At 34.4% G+C, this 14971-nt stretch overlaps 1 protein-coding gene across 5 annotated transcripts in view; it reads left to right on the top strand.

The window, feature by feature from the left end:
• C5H21orf91 (chromosome 5 C21orf91 homolog) overlaps nucleotides 1–12524 on the top strand; it is a 31295-nt gene extending 18771 nt beyond the window's left edge. For 2 of the 5 annotated variants that reach the window (XM_063640655.1, XM_055279334.2), the window contains exons 3-5: nucleotides 4335–4871; nucleotides 6185–6247; nucleotides 7896–12524. In XM_063640655.1, coding sequence (XP_063496725.1) covers nucleotides 4335–4871; nucleotides 6185–6247; nucleotides 7896–8059 — 764 coding nt within the window. In that variant the 3' untranslated portion in view covers nucleotides 8060–12524. Of the gene's footprint in view, nucleotides 1–4334; nucleotides 4872–6184; nucleotides 6248–7892 lie in introns of all 5 variants that reach the window. The other 3 variants (XM_055279333.2, XM_055279332.2, XM_055279335.2) reach the window with 2 other exon arrangements.
• Nucleotides 12525–14971: the final 2447 nt, after the last annotated feature.

Genomic DNA, 14971 nt, shown 5'->3' on the forward strand with positions numbered 1-14971 from the left:
CCCCCCACCCCCCGACAGGCCCCAGTTTGTGACGTTCCTAGCCCCCTACTTCCCGACAGGCCCCAGTGTGTGATGTTCCCTTCCGTGTGTCCATGTGTTCTCATTGTTCAACTCCCACTTACGAATAAGAACATATGGTGTTTGGTTTTCTGTTCCTGTGTTAGACATGAACTCATCCTTTTTTATGGCTGCATAATATTCCATGGTGTATGTGTACCACGTTTTCTTTATCCAGTCTGTCTTTCATGGGCATTTGTGTTGGTTCCATGTCTTTGCTATTGTGAGTAGTGCTGCAGTAAACATACGTGTGCATGTGTCTTTATAGTAGAATGATTTTTAATCCTTTGGGTATACACCCAGTAATGAGATTGCTGGGTCAAATGGTATTTCTAGTTCTAGATCCTTGAGGAATCACAACACTGTCTTCCACAATGGTTGGACTAATTTACAATCCCACCAACAATGTAAAAGCGTTCCTATTTCTCCACATCCTCTCCAATATCTGTTAAGAAACCCATACTTTAAAAAAAAATAAGATTAAGACTTCTGGTTGCCAATTAAGGTCTTGGTTCTCTAATAATGACTTTATGATTTAAAAAAAAGTGACATGGATATCTTTGAAGTATCTTAAAGATGTTTTTATAATAGGAAGTTAATTACGTTAGCCTTCAAAATTTTTATTAGCAAGCAAGTTGTAGTACAATCTTGGTTGAACTGGTGTGGAAATTCTTGTAACTCAGCTCCTCAAAAGTATCAACTGATTGTGTTGCATTTAGATTTATTCCCTTTCAAAAGCTGCTTAGGAAACAAATTAGTGCTCAGAGCTGTTTACGCTTATAAATGCAGTTAAAATTGAAAAGTCAGTTGGGAAACTCACTGGGATCTCTTGAAATAGCAATGGTTGTTTCTGCTATAATAATTTGAACTGATGAGGTAGAAAAAACAAATCACTTCAAGAGTTTATAAAATGATATGTATATTACTGATGCAAATTAAGTGAGCTACTCACATTATTTTCTAGATTAAAAAGTCATTTTTTTCAAGTATATGAAGTAGTCAGTGTATTACAGAAGTTTTTGTTTCCTATGCTACTGCCGCACAGGATATTTTAAAATATGTTTATAAAACAAATGTTTCTAATTGAACTTTAAAACTCAGTCAGGTTTTTAAATTTTAGTATGACTGATGTAACTAAGAAATTAGAGGTATGTATCTAGATGAATGAGCTACAGTTAACATAAAACCATCTTCTTGTATATTTTCTGTATGTAAATTTCTATTTAAAAATATATATTTGAGTAAAAATTCATTATTTTCTTTGACAGATTGAATGATGCCACAGGAATGCCATTTCTGTATCAGTGCCACTGATATGTTCTTTAGACTAATAGCCCATTAGACTAAATATAGGAGTAACTTCACTGAAAGATGCCTTTAATTACCCGCTGAGCAGCCTGGCAGAATGCAAATTCTAGTTCCCTTGCTAGGAGGGACCTTGCAAGGGACCTTGAGTGATAATTGATTTGTTTTTGGTGTTTTAAAATATATTTTTAATTTTCTTTTATGCATTTAACTACTTTTGAGTACCCACTATGTGCCAGGCATTTTGACACTGAGAATATACGAGTAAGATAGACATGGTCCGTATTTTTCACAGAACCTACATTTTGTCGGGAGATACAGGCCACGAAAGAGGCAATTGTAAAATCTAGTGTGATAAACTAACCCAGATGTTTGGGTTAGATAAGGCTTCTTAGGGGAAATGAGAACTAGACAGGAGGTGATGATGATCATGACCCACATTTGTAGTGGGAGTGGTGCTGGAGTGTAGCAGAAGGATTTCAGATGTTGTAGGTGCTAGATTTTATGGGGGAGAAATCTGTCAAGACGGTCAGCAAAACCTCTGGGATTGCGGGGAGTGAAGAGCTTTCAAGGAGGACACCCAGGTTTCTTCCTTGAGCAGTTGGTGATGCCAGATTCAGTAAGGGGATCAGCTGTGGAGTTGTGTGGTGAGAGAGATAAAGGAGTTAAATGTTCAGTAAGGTGAGTTCAAGGAGCCAATAGGTACATCTAAGTGGAAATTATATTACATGAATCATTAAGAAGAAACAGTAGATAAACTTTACAAGTCCTCATTATTCTTCAAATAGATATCTATTATATTGACCTGTTGTAGCTCTCTAGAGCTATGTACTCTAGTACATCAGAAAATTAGTTATTTAATGTAATTACTTTTTCAACTTGTTTTAATATAATTTCTGGAGTTTCTGTATAAATACTAAAAACCCCACAAAATTTAACAATAAATATTAATTACTTTCCATAGCCTAGTTCACAACCTTTTTTATATGCTAAAGAATTTCATTGCTACATAGAGCTGAGGCAGTGCACTGAGAATGAGACCATTTACGGTTTTGAGGGATTAGCTAACCATCTGTTGGCAACAAGACCTAAAAGAGTTTGCAGAGGGTAGGGGAGCTCTTTAATAAATGTTCCAGTTAGTAATAGGCAAGCTTCAGGTTCTCTCTGCATACCAGTGTTTCCCAGAAAACTAAGCATTGGAATCAGATAGCAGAATGGAACCATTTTTCCTTTGGTGTATAACTTGTGATAACTACTGTTTTGTCTTCTTATCTAAAAAGCGTAATAATAAAACTTTTAATAAAGCAGGGCTTGTGAGCTTCCTTTTTATATCAATTTCCCATTTTTAAAGATGTATACTCTATTATCAAATAAAGCTTTGAGATTTATAATTTACATATTCTAATGTTGCTGGAAATTTGACCTAATCAGATAACAACTGGTAGAAATGTATACATGCTCACAATTGCAGTACAAGGAGCAAAGTGATAAATAAAATGTATATTAAATTCTTTTTAAGTTTCTAGCAATGGTTGTGCTCATTGGAAGAAAGAAGGCTCAGATACTTGAGTTTACCTCATGAGAGCAGTTGTTTACATGTGCTTATAATATTAATGTGTTTTAGAGATGTGTTCACATAGCTTACAGTAACTGTTGAGGGAACTGATAACCAATTTAACACTTGGTTTTGACAGTCTCCTCAAGTCCCACCATTGGCTGATATTATATATATTTTTAAAAACATTAATATTCACAAGTATGTGAATACTTTATTTCATACCATTAAAGTACAAATGTTTCATTATCTTTCTTTTAGCCAGACTTTGGAGTTCAAATAAAATAACTATGAGTTCAATTTTCAAAGCAAAGGATGAATTATGAAATGTATTTTTTTCTGATGAATCAGCTAAAACTTTTTTAAAACTAGCTCCTGAGTGGCTCTCCGCTTACTCCATTTAAAAAGCTAAGCAGATTTAAACTGGTTAGTTCTGGCAGACATAAATTTTCGGGTCCACATTCCTAATTCACCTTCAGTATAAAAGTAGCGCTGTTTGACTTTAATAATATGGCTTGACCTTATAAAAATGTGTGAATATATTCTGTATTTTGAAATGTATTAGATATTTGAAAATGTTTTATATTTTTATAATTTTTATATTTTTAAAAAACAATTGAGGTAGCATACTTACACTCTACTAAGTTGAGAGATATAAAAATAATATTTCTGTTATTTATAGTATATAATGAACATTTGTGAGTTGAGGAATTACTGGCTGTTGGATCTTGGCAGATTGAATTTACTGCTATATGAAAAATGTGTATAATGCATTTCTTTTAGAAAATAAAATTATCTTGATAAGGTTTTAGTAACTATAAAATGGAAATGTGAAAAATGTTAGATGCTTTGATTTTCTTAAAAAATAAATGTAAATAGCTTATTGAATTTTTGACTTATTTATTTGCATTTTTCTGGTTCTGGTTTTTTTTTTTTTTTCCAATAAACATAACATAATTTAAGAACATGATTTACTGTGTTTTAGGGAGGAAAACTTGTTGAGTATTTCTGTTATTGAACCTCATAATATTATAGATATTTTTGCAAGTGTGTACTTCAGAAGGTTTCATGAAGAAAGCACTATAATGTAAAGGCCAAAAATCTGTAAAGGTAAATTTCTGGGTTCAGTAGTATTTTTTTTATATTGTGCAGTAACATCTCTGGACTAGGATTAAAATTGAATAATTCAGTTCTTAGAAAGATTTTGCTATCCATAAGAATTTAATATTACTGAATATTAAATTGAAGCAGAAATTATTAAGCCACATTGTATACTAATACTAATATTCTTTAGCATTTTTCCTCTAATTCACAGACTATCAGGGACTCTGTGATTTTACTAAGATTTGTATGTTCTTAAAATGACTTATAGAAGACAAAATTTCTCAAGTCTTTTGTTTCTCTTTTTTTTCCATAGGGGTACCAAAGTCTGATCTCTTGCACACCAAATCATTAAGGGGCCATAAAGACTGCTTTGAAAAATACCATTTAATTGCAAACCAGGGTTGTCCTCGATCTAAGCTTTCAAGAAGTACTTATGAAGAAGTTAAAACCATTTTGAGTAAGAAGATAAACTGGATTGTGCAGTATGCACAAAATAAGGATCTGGATTCAGATTCTGAATGTTCCAAAAAACCCCAGCATCATCTGTTTAATTTCAGGCATAAGCCAGAAGAAAAATTACTCCCACAGTTTGACTCCCAAGTACCAAAATATTCTGCAAAATGGATAGATGGAAGTGCATGTGGCATCTCTAACTGTACACAAAGAATTTTGGAGCAGAGGGAAAATACAGACTTTGGACTTGCTATGTTACAAGATTCAGGTGCCACTTTATGTCATAACAGTGTATTGTGGCCTCATAGTCACAACCAGGCACAGAAAAAAGAAGAGACAATCTCTAGTTCAGAGGCTAATGTCCAGACCCAGTATCCACATTACAGCAGAGAAGAATGTAAGTAAAATGGGGAGAAAAGTAAAAGTTGGGTGGTTTGGGATTTTTGTACATTTGTATAGATGTGTAATGGGTCAAGAATTTTGCTGTGGAATCGTAGATTTGGGAAACATTGTATTTAACAGGTTCACCTTAGCAAAAATAAGACATCTTAAAATTTTTCATTAACTGGGATTCTGTCTTCTAAGCATTGAAGTTAAGCAATTTCCATGTTTGTTTTGCCATTTAAAATGATTACACTAAATGGAATCAACAAACTGTGAACTGGAGCATCTAGGACTCGTATAGTTTTTAGAAGTACAGCTTCGTCTGTTGGCTAATACACATTGTCATGTTGCTGATCCCTGCAAGACTAATTGACTGGTGGTGGCATTTCAGAAGCAAAAATCTGACATTTTACTAAAGGCCAAAGGTAATGTGTGCACTTACTGTAAAGTTAGAAAAGGTGACTCATTCTCTCTACATCTATTTCTACAAAAATTTACAGAAGCTGAGGTGATTTAAATTGTCTTGAAATCATGTTTTCAGAGCCAGAAGGGACCTCTGGTATCTTGTTATACAACTTCTTGATTCTAAATGTGAATTATTTAAGATTGTATATCTAGATAGACAAATTGATTTTTCAAACTGCAGGTTATAAACTGTGTAATGCTTAATCAAAATAAGCTTAATGGGTAGTGACTAACACTTTTTAAAAACTGAAACAGAATAGGAGATATCAGAATTCATTGGACTTACTACTATTTTTTGGTGAAACTTTTGTTTCATTGGAGGGTGTTGATGTACTGGGAGTGATAAAAAATATGTTTCTGGCCAGGCACAATGGCTCACACCTATAATCCCAGCACTTTGGGAGGTCAAGGTGGGAGGATCACTGGAGCCCAGGAGTTCAAGACCAGCCTAGACAATACAGGGAGACCCCGTCTCTACAAAAAATAAAAAAATTAGGTGTGGTGGCACATGCTTATGGTTCCAGCTCCTAGGGAGGCTGAGGTGAGAGGAATCACTTGAGCCCAGGAGGTTGAGGCAACAGTGAGCCATTGATCGCACCACTGCACTCCCACCTGGGTGACAAAGTGAGACCCTGTCTCAAAAAAGAATAAAAATAAAATTTTCTTACCATGGGTTGTGGTCAGGGTTTGAAAACTTCTACTCCACACTTAACAGCGTTCATGGTTGAATACTGGAGTACTGCTGAATGTTGTGTTGGCAGTTAAGTGCTGATTTTTAAAAATAGGATATTGTGTTGGTGATGTAAGCAGCATGTTTTCCTAGGTTGTTGTGGTAATAGTGAATACATTTTCATGTTTCAGTGAATTCGATGACTCTTGGTGAGGTAGAGCAACTGAATGCAAAGCTCCTACAGCAAATCCAGGGTAAGAATCACTGTCAATGCTTTTTTGTGTGTGAAAAATTTTGACATAGAAAATCACCTATGTTAGGACACCATTGGCTTTATCTACATTTAAATTTGGAAATGAGATATTCTAACCTGTTAGAGTTTCCAGAGCAAAAAGAATAAGAAACAACTTTCAATTGCAGAGGAAGTACATTTTTCCTTTTTTTTTTTTTTTTTTTTTTTTTTTTTTTTTTTTTTGCGACAGAATCTTGCTTTATCACCCTAGCTGGAGTGCAGTGGTGGTCCTCCCGAGTAGCTGGGACTTACTGTCATGGTGCGCCACCAGCTAATTTTGTATTTTGTTATAGGGACGGGGTTTCATCATGTTGCCCAGGCTGATCTCGAGCTCCTGGGCTCAAACAGTCCTCCTGCCTCAACCTCCCAAAGAGCTGGCATTACAGGTGTGAGCCACTGTGCCTGGCCACATTTTTCTTTTCTAAGTGAAAATGGAAACTACAACCTCTTACTGACATTTTATTGACTACCCACTATTGCACCAGGCACTATGTGGGAGTCCTCCCAAACAGTTCTTTAAGGCATGTGATATTAGTCTTTTTTGTTAAATTATAAACAATTTCAAACATACATAAAAGTAGTGAGACTAGTATAGTGAACCCTTTAAGCCATCTTCACCAGCTTCAACTGTTATCAAAGGCATAATAATAATCATCTCTACTTGCATCCATTCCCATTGCACTACCCGTAGCATGGATTATTTTCAAACAAATCCTAGCTAACACATTGTTTTTTGTCCATAGATAGTTAAGGATTTCCTCTAAAAGATAACTTTAAAAAATAGTCACAGTCTCATTATCACACCATTTAAAGTTAATAATTCCTTAACATCATCAAGTATAATGCTAACACTAACATTTAATGTTCAGATTCCCCAGTTGTCTCCTTTTAAATTTATTTCCTTTTAGATGAGAAAATTGTACTTCAGAGATGTTAAGTTGCCTACAGAGATCATGAATCCAATCAGTAGCAGATCAAGGATTTAAACTCCAAAGCTTAACCACACAGCCTCTCAGAATAATAAAAATAATCACAATAATAGTTGTAGTAGAAATTTATGAGTACTTTACAAATATGATCTCATTTAATTTTTACAGTAGCCTGGTGAAGTGCTTACTATCATTATTAATGTTACACAGAAAAGGAAATTGAAACCAAAAGTTGCTTGCCTGAGCCACGTAAGAGTAGGAACAAGGATTCAAAACTCTTGGTAGTCTGATTCCAAAGCCTCTTAGAGGGGGTTCCAGACCTGAATACTAACAGGCACTTCTTGTCCATAAATCACATTATATACTAATTGAATCTGTTTATAGATTCTGATTGAGAAAAGTAGCTCAGCTACAGTAGCAACCACCATTTTTGCTGTGTATCTCTGTAGTCACTTGATGGAGAAGAGCCAAATTCCATTTGGCTATGTAAAGTATACAGATGCCTAGGATGATCAGAACTGATATGCTTTGTAGAGAACAGAACTGTTTCCTTGGTATCAAATCAGTTTCATTGTGACTCTTTGCCCAATGCATAGATTTCAGTTAGAGTTCTTGAAATATAAATCATAGCACCAGCTTTCTGCATACTAAAAATGAAAGTTTTTAAATCTTTTACAGAAGTTTTTGAAGAGTTAACACACCAAGTGCAAGAAAAAGATTCTTTGGCCTCACAGCTCCATGTCCGCCACGTTGCCATCGAACAGCTTCTGAAGAACTATTCTAAGTTACCATGTCTGCAAGTAGGGCGAACAGGAATGAAGTCCCACCTACCCATAAACAACTGACCTAAACAGACTTACTTTGTATGCCCTACCCTTTATTGGTCTCCCAGACATGCAAACTTTGAAGAAGTTTGAAGAAAGTTGTGGTCCATTTTTTTATGGTCATTAAATTTGCCAAACATAAGGCAGTATTTAACATCTCTGTCAAATAAAGCAGATCATTATACTCTAGTCTTCTAGGGCTAATCATTTTGGCTCATTTGGGGACTCTTTTTTCCCAGAATTACTAAACAAATTTTATCACATGTGACTACTTAAATATACTGTTATAGTGTCATTTTATTAAACATTTTAATGTAATTCACCTGTCAAAACAACAGATTAACTCCTTAGTCTAAACTACTAGAGATAATTTTTAAGAGGGAAATGGAATTCATATTACCTCTTATGAGCAATATTTTAATATAAAAATTTTATATGTAAAAATGCTATTTTAGGTACTTTGCCATTCTCTTTATAAATGTGTATTTGAGTGGTTCTGTATATTTATTTCCACTATCATGTGTGAATATGTTCACCCATATTTCAGGTCACTGCATTTTATTCTCTTAATACAATGTTTTTACAACGGTTACCTTGCTTTCCAAAGATAAATGTATTTTGGATTAGAAATCTAGTTGAGTTTTAATTTCTAATACCTCTTATAAAAGAGGAATTAATAACTTTTTAAAGCAGTATTCAAATAAATAAAATACATTATTTTGTTTTCTAACAAAAGCAGTTCTTAGTTCAGGAAGAAAAGACTAATCTGGCTTCTCTATCAGTTTGTCTCCATAGAAATGAAAGCCTCCTCTGCTTCTTTCATTATTAGCTTCACACCAATGACTGATGCATTAGAATTTGGACAGAGTAAGTCAAGCCTCACTTCCAATTCAAATATAATGTCTATCTTCAAATTGAATGTGCTGTGAAATTGTTCTGTCTTTGAAAAAAAAAGTAAGATTATTTTGTGTGCCACTTTGGGTAAAGTTTCAAGAATACTTAAACTGTCCAAATTGTATTATCACCATCATTGAACTTAGTACACAAACAAAGCATTGTGAGGTATTTTTCTAAACTTTAGACTCTATAGAGAAATACAGGATTGCTTGACCGAAGAAAAGCAAAACTCCTAATTAAAAAAAAATAAGCCTATGTATTAAGAGAATGTTCTCGTAAGTTGCCTATGATGCTTCCAAAGAGTTTTTATCTAACAGATTGTCCCAAACAGCTAGATAAGTTTTAATAATGTATTATAGTAAAAGCTATAACCAATGCAGAATTAAAATGGGCTCTAAATTCTGTTTTTAACTCATGTTTAGAATGTATTTATGAGGTAGATCCTTGCTTAAAAGTATCTGCAGAAAAGCCCAGTAACTTGGCAGCTTCATGCATAAAGATATAAATGACATTTGCCTTAAATTTGGCAGCCTACCCTGGCTTGGGTCAGATTTTATTCTTGAACACAAGAAAGTATTTAAGCAAAGAAACACTTCAATTTAATTGAAAACAACTTTTTGTAATGCTAACATGTTAAATTGGCCTGAGGGTATTAATTGATGTTTCTTGATTTTGTTTTTTCTTTGAAGTATAGCATTACCTTTTGGAGGGAATTTTTGAAAGATGCTTTCGATTTCTCTCAATTCTTTAAGTCATGCAAAATGAATTTAAAATCCAGGGAGTATGGATGCATTGCCTTAGTTTTGATGAGCTTTAAATTAAATGTGTGCAATATCAAAATATTCAAACTTACAAGTTGGGTAAATACATTTCCTGATTATGCCAGTATCTTAGTGCTTAATTGTTGCCACATTTTCAAATTTGAATTTACTCTTTTTTGGCGTAATTCAGTAAGATTGTTAACAGCCAGTGTGTTTGCACACATTTGGGTTTGTGTTTAGATGGGTTAGGGACAGTCATAAAAGTTGGGGTTATGTTGCATTTGATATCAGTAGTAGCATATTTCCAGAATATGAGCCATAAGTTGCAGTCCTGAATACAACAGTGTTATCCAAAGAAAGGAGTTTCTGACAAATACATAGCTTTACTAATGAGTACGGAACAAGTGGATGAAAGTGTGCATGTAGTAAGGTCTTAAGTGGGGACTCTGATTTATTCCATTTAGATATTTCTACTTAAGCTCTAAAAAGGAGAGGTGCTCTTAAAAAAAACTTTGTGGTGCTGGTACTCACACTACTTTATTTGGATGAATTCCTAGTAAAAAAATTTTTTGTTGAAGTATTTTGCACAGCAGTTTATCCAAGTATTTGGTAAACTTATAATTTAGTCCTATGTAAGTTTCCTGAATCGAATATGCAATTACTGTGTATGCAAATATAAGTATCAGGTACAGAGTTGAGTTCTAACAAGAGAACATGAAATATCACAAATATTGTTTTCCACACTTGGCTGTTCTCTACAGTTGTTAGTAATTTTTGAGAATGTTTTGAACCATATCTCATGTACTGCTGTTTAAAAAGTGGCAAAACAGACTGCCAGTCATCCATTACTAAATTTTCAGAGCTTATATGATTAAGGGGAGTGAGATAAGACTAATCTTTTTCACGTTCAGTTTTATAATTTGACACGTTAAATTGAGTTTTAAAAATGAGAAAAGTGTTTTTGACCGCACAGTTTATTCTCTTTAAAGTTCAGCCTTATAATTAAGCTAAAAATCAATTATGTTTTACTTTGAGATTATCATCTTACCCTTTGATCCTCATATTAATATCTAAATTAGTCTTTTTTAAAAGGCATGCACTCGAGACTCCAGTAATAGATGATTCAGGCAGCAGAATAGTGTTTTGTTGTGTCATTGACTATGCACAATGGTGGAACAAAGACACGTTCTTAGTTTTTCAAAATACATGTTCATTTTACCACAAAGTGCCCATTTTTATATACATTTAAGGATTATTTTTTCAATGTCAAGTTCATGTTAGTGATTTCAGAAATATAGTCAAAATATATAGTCAAATATATCTGGACAGGCATCTGGAGATTTGGTTTTTCATTTTACCATATTCTTTATGACTGAAAATGGTTTTGTGTTTTCTTTATGTTGTTTATATATAATTTTTTACCTTAGTGTTTACACTGGTAAGGCTTGTTAGTCCATTTTTGTGGTTTTTTTAAAGTAAGCTTTTAGATCTATTATTTTTTTAATGTTTCCCAGTTTGGGTTTTGTTTTGTTTTGGAAGAATCTGCTTTCATTATTAAATTATAAAATGTAAATGCTCTAAAGTAGGAATTTTTTAAGAGTAAATTATTTGTGTAGCTTATTAGGAGGTTCAGGTTAGTGACCATAAAGTGGTTTACTTGTACCTGAAAATTTTAAATGGTACCATGTAAAATTCTTGTATTGTCACTTTTTCTGACGTATGCCAGTTCATTTACAGACAAATGTTGTTACTAAGTGCTTATTAAGAAGTGTAATACGCTATAAAAAAAGTTAATACTTTTTGTTCAGATGTAAAGCAAAGATAATTGATGTCGTTTCAGTGTATGATTGTATTTTTAACTTTACATTGGTGGGAGTAACTATTTGAGGAAATTTGTGGTGAAAATTAGTAAGAGATAAAACCCCCAACAGTTTATTCTTACCAAGTAAAGTTTTGTGGTCATGGGGCAGGGAAGAGTGTTATTTACCAGAATACTAAAGCCCTCCCACAAAATAAAGGTAACTTGGAGGAGGGTTATAATGCTTGCATCTCAGTATTTTCATTTCACTTCATCCTTTCATAATTGCCCTTATTATGGTGCAGTCTAACCTATTAAGCAACTTCTGGCTATGGTAACATTGATATGAACCATATTAAGTCTCCAAAACATCTAGTTTGTAACATACACTTTCCCTGTTCTTTTTAGTTTGAGTCCACGTTACTAATACATTTTAATAATATTTAATTATTTCACAATTTTAATTTACCAAAGTAAACAAACAAAAAATCATGAAGATGAGTATTGCCCTCCCCCTAAAAATGTTTAAAGATTAGTTGAACTTCCCTCAACTACACCTAAAGCAAAGGGGAATTTTAGTAAGTGTGTGTACGTTGTTTCTTTCAGACACATCTAGAATGTTTTTCTTTCACCGTACCTCCAAAAGAGGCAATTTAGAAAGTATTAAGAAGTGACTTGTTCAGTTCCATTTTGTGTGTGTGTGTGTGTGTGTGCACGCGCACGCACACGCGCGCACGCGTTAACCTTGCTTTAAAACAGTAGCATATACTATGGTCATTGAACTTAATCTCTCTGGTGTTAGAAATTTACTTTACAAAATTGTGTTGGCTTTTGGAAAAAGAAAATGAAACTGTTGTGGTAAAAACCAAGTTCGTTTCAAAAAAGTATTTAGACAATTATTTGGCTGTTATATTTTCTTTGAAAACTGCAATAATTTATATATTTGTATTGCTCTGCTTGGGAACTGTATATATGCTTGTCTACTATTTTTAATTTTACAACAATAAAATAAGTATTTTGTTATCTGCTAGCTTAAGTGGATGCTTTTAAAAGTAGCTATATTTTTTTAAATAGTAGGTCTATATGAAGGGTTTTGCTTTGCAGGTTTAGGGAGTCTATAAATGATCTTATCTGACAATTTCTTGTAATAATCTTATCTCTGATATTTAATATTCTCTGTCTCCCAACAATACAGAAGCAGGAAATAAGATGCCTGTGACTTACTAGATGTGTATGCAATTTTTTTTAATTGGGGTGTAATTTATATATAGGAAGCACACAAGCGTTTTACTGTATTGTTTGAGTTTTAACAAATGTATGCAACTGTATAGCCATCACTTCCTTTGGTTCCCTTCACAGTCACTTCATTTTCCATTTCCCTTCCACTGATTGTTCTGATCCTTTTTTTTTTTTTTTTTTTTGAGATGGAGTCTTACTCTGTTGTCCAGGCTGGAGTACAGTGGCACGATTTCAACTCACTGCAACCTCCACCTCCCAGGTTAAAGCGATTCTCCTGCCTCATCCTCCTGAGTAGCTAGGATTACAGGGTGCACACCACCATGCCTGGCTAATTTTTGCATTTTTAGTAGAGACGGGGTTTTGCCTTGTTGCCCAGGCTGGTCTTGAACTCCTGACCTCAGGTGATCTGCCTGCCTCAGCCTCCCAAAGTGCTAGGATTACAGGTGTGAGCCACTGCGCCTGGCCTGATTGTTCTGATCTTTATTACTGTACTTTGCATTTGCCTGCATTAAAAACTTTACATAAATGTAGTCATATAGCATATGCTCATTTGCTCCAGGCTTTTTTCATTCCATTGGATGTTCTTAAAATTCATCCATGTTAGCTCAAAGACCAGTAATAGTTCATAGTTCATTTCCTTTTTTTTTTTTTTTGGCTGAGTACTGCTCCTTTGTATGAATATATCATAATTTAATTATTCACCTGTCGATGGACATTTGAGTTGTTTTTAGTTTGGGGCTTATATGAATATGAATATTTTTAAATCGGCTTAAAAAATATTAAAATAGGAATACAACAAAATATTCAAGGTCACTTTTAGTTAGCATTACGAATCTGAATATTACATTACCAGTTTTTTTTCCACAAATGATTTTTAAAGTCATTTATATGATGCTTTTATGGCAACAAGCAGTTTAAAACTAGGAAACAGATGATTTTACAAAAGATCAGAGGCAAATTACAAAATAAGGACTGCTTGAGAATTGAAACATTTCGTGGGGTACTAGAAGAATCTGTCGTTTTTGAAAGTCTCTTCAAAGTCTAATAGTCATACTGCTTTGTTTTTCAGGAGAGGAAATGGAGACCAAGAGTCTGGTTTGGAACGAGTACCAGACTACAAATGAAGTTCTCCTGTTTAGCTTTAACTAAGTGGCATCAAGAGAAATTGTAACTTTTCTAAGCCTGAATTTCTTAGGCTTTGCTCATGCTCAGTTTCCCAGCCTTCTTGGGAATTTTCAAACTATTTGTAAAATGGTTTGCTCTCCCCTAATTTTTAATGTCATCATAGGACCAGAAATTCTTTGCAGGTGTCTCAGAGGCTGACAAGTCATACGTGAATGATGGATAGAATAGGAAGGGGAGCTGCAGGCAGAACAAGGCCTGTTTTATATATTGATACTCTAAATTCATAAAAAGCTGTTCGAAAGGTTTTGCTTTTAGAATCTGATAAAAGTGATGCATTGGATCCTTGCAAATTTACGTCTTTGGGTTTTATTTTCTATTTTTGATTTTGGTTTTGTGGTTTTTTGCTGTTCTTCCACATCTGAATCCCTTTCTAGTGTTTGGATGGCACAAGTCACCACCTCTAGAAGCAAAAACTTCAACCTCCTGTGTATCTGAGGCACCTCGCCCTGACTGGTAAAGCAAAGAAACTGGATAGGAGAAGGCCTGTGTTGAGGGCATCAATGGCTAACTATCAGCAGGGACAACAGCCGTTACCCCATATCCAGTAAGTACAACAGGTAAGTTCCTGACATCTGGTGTTTGAATAGCCATTGCTTTGTGTACATTAGACTGTGATCCTAGTAGTTGATTACATCACCTTTGTTCCTGCATGGTTTCCCAGCCTTCTGGGTGATCTCTCCCCATTGAATAAATTCCTTTATAGCCTAAGTCAACCAGTTGCTTTCTCTAGCTTGCAACTCAGAACTCTTGTTAAAACTAACCTCTTCCACTGGGTCTATGTCCTGTGTTCTACTCTGAGATCTTATCAAATTCATTTCCAGAGGTGAACTGCTAAGAGCCAATGCATATCTAAACTAACCCTCTGCCACATGGGCTGCCTTTTGAGTCACCTGAATCTGATGGGAAGATTCTGAAGAGAAATTAAACCTCTTGGTAATGCAGATGTCAGTTTTCCTGTTAAGAATGTGCTTTAGGATGGGCACGTTGGCTCATGCCTGTAATCCCAGCACTTTGGGAAGCCAAGGCCGGTAGATTGCTTAAGTCCAGGAGTTC

This window comes from Symphalangus syndactylus, chromosome 5 (assembly GCF_028878055.3).
Source record: "Symphalangus syndactylus isolate Jambi chromosome 5, NHGRI_mSymSyn1-v2.1_pri, whole genome shotgun sequence".
NCBI lineage: Eukaryota > Metazoa > Chordata > Mammalia > Primates > Hylobatidae > Symphalangus > Symphalangus syndactylus.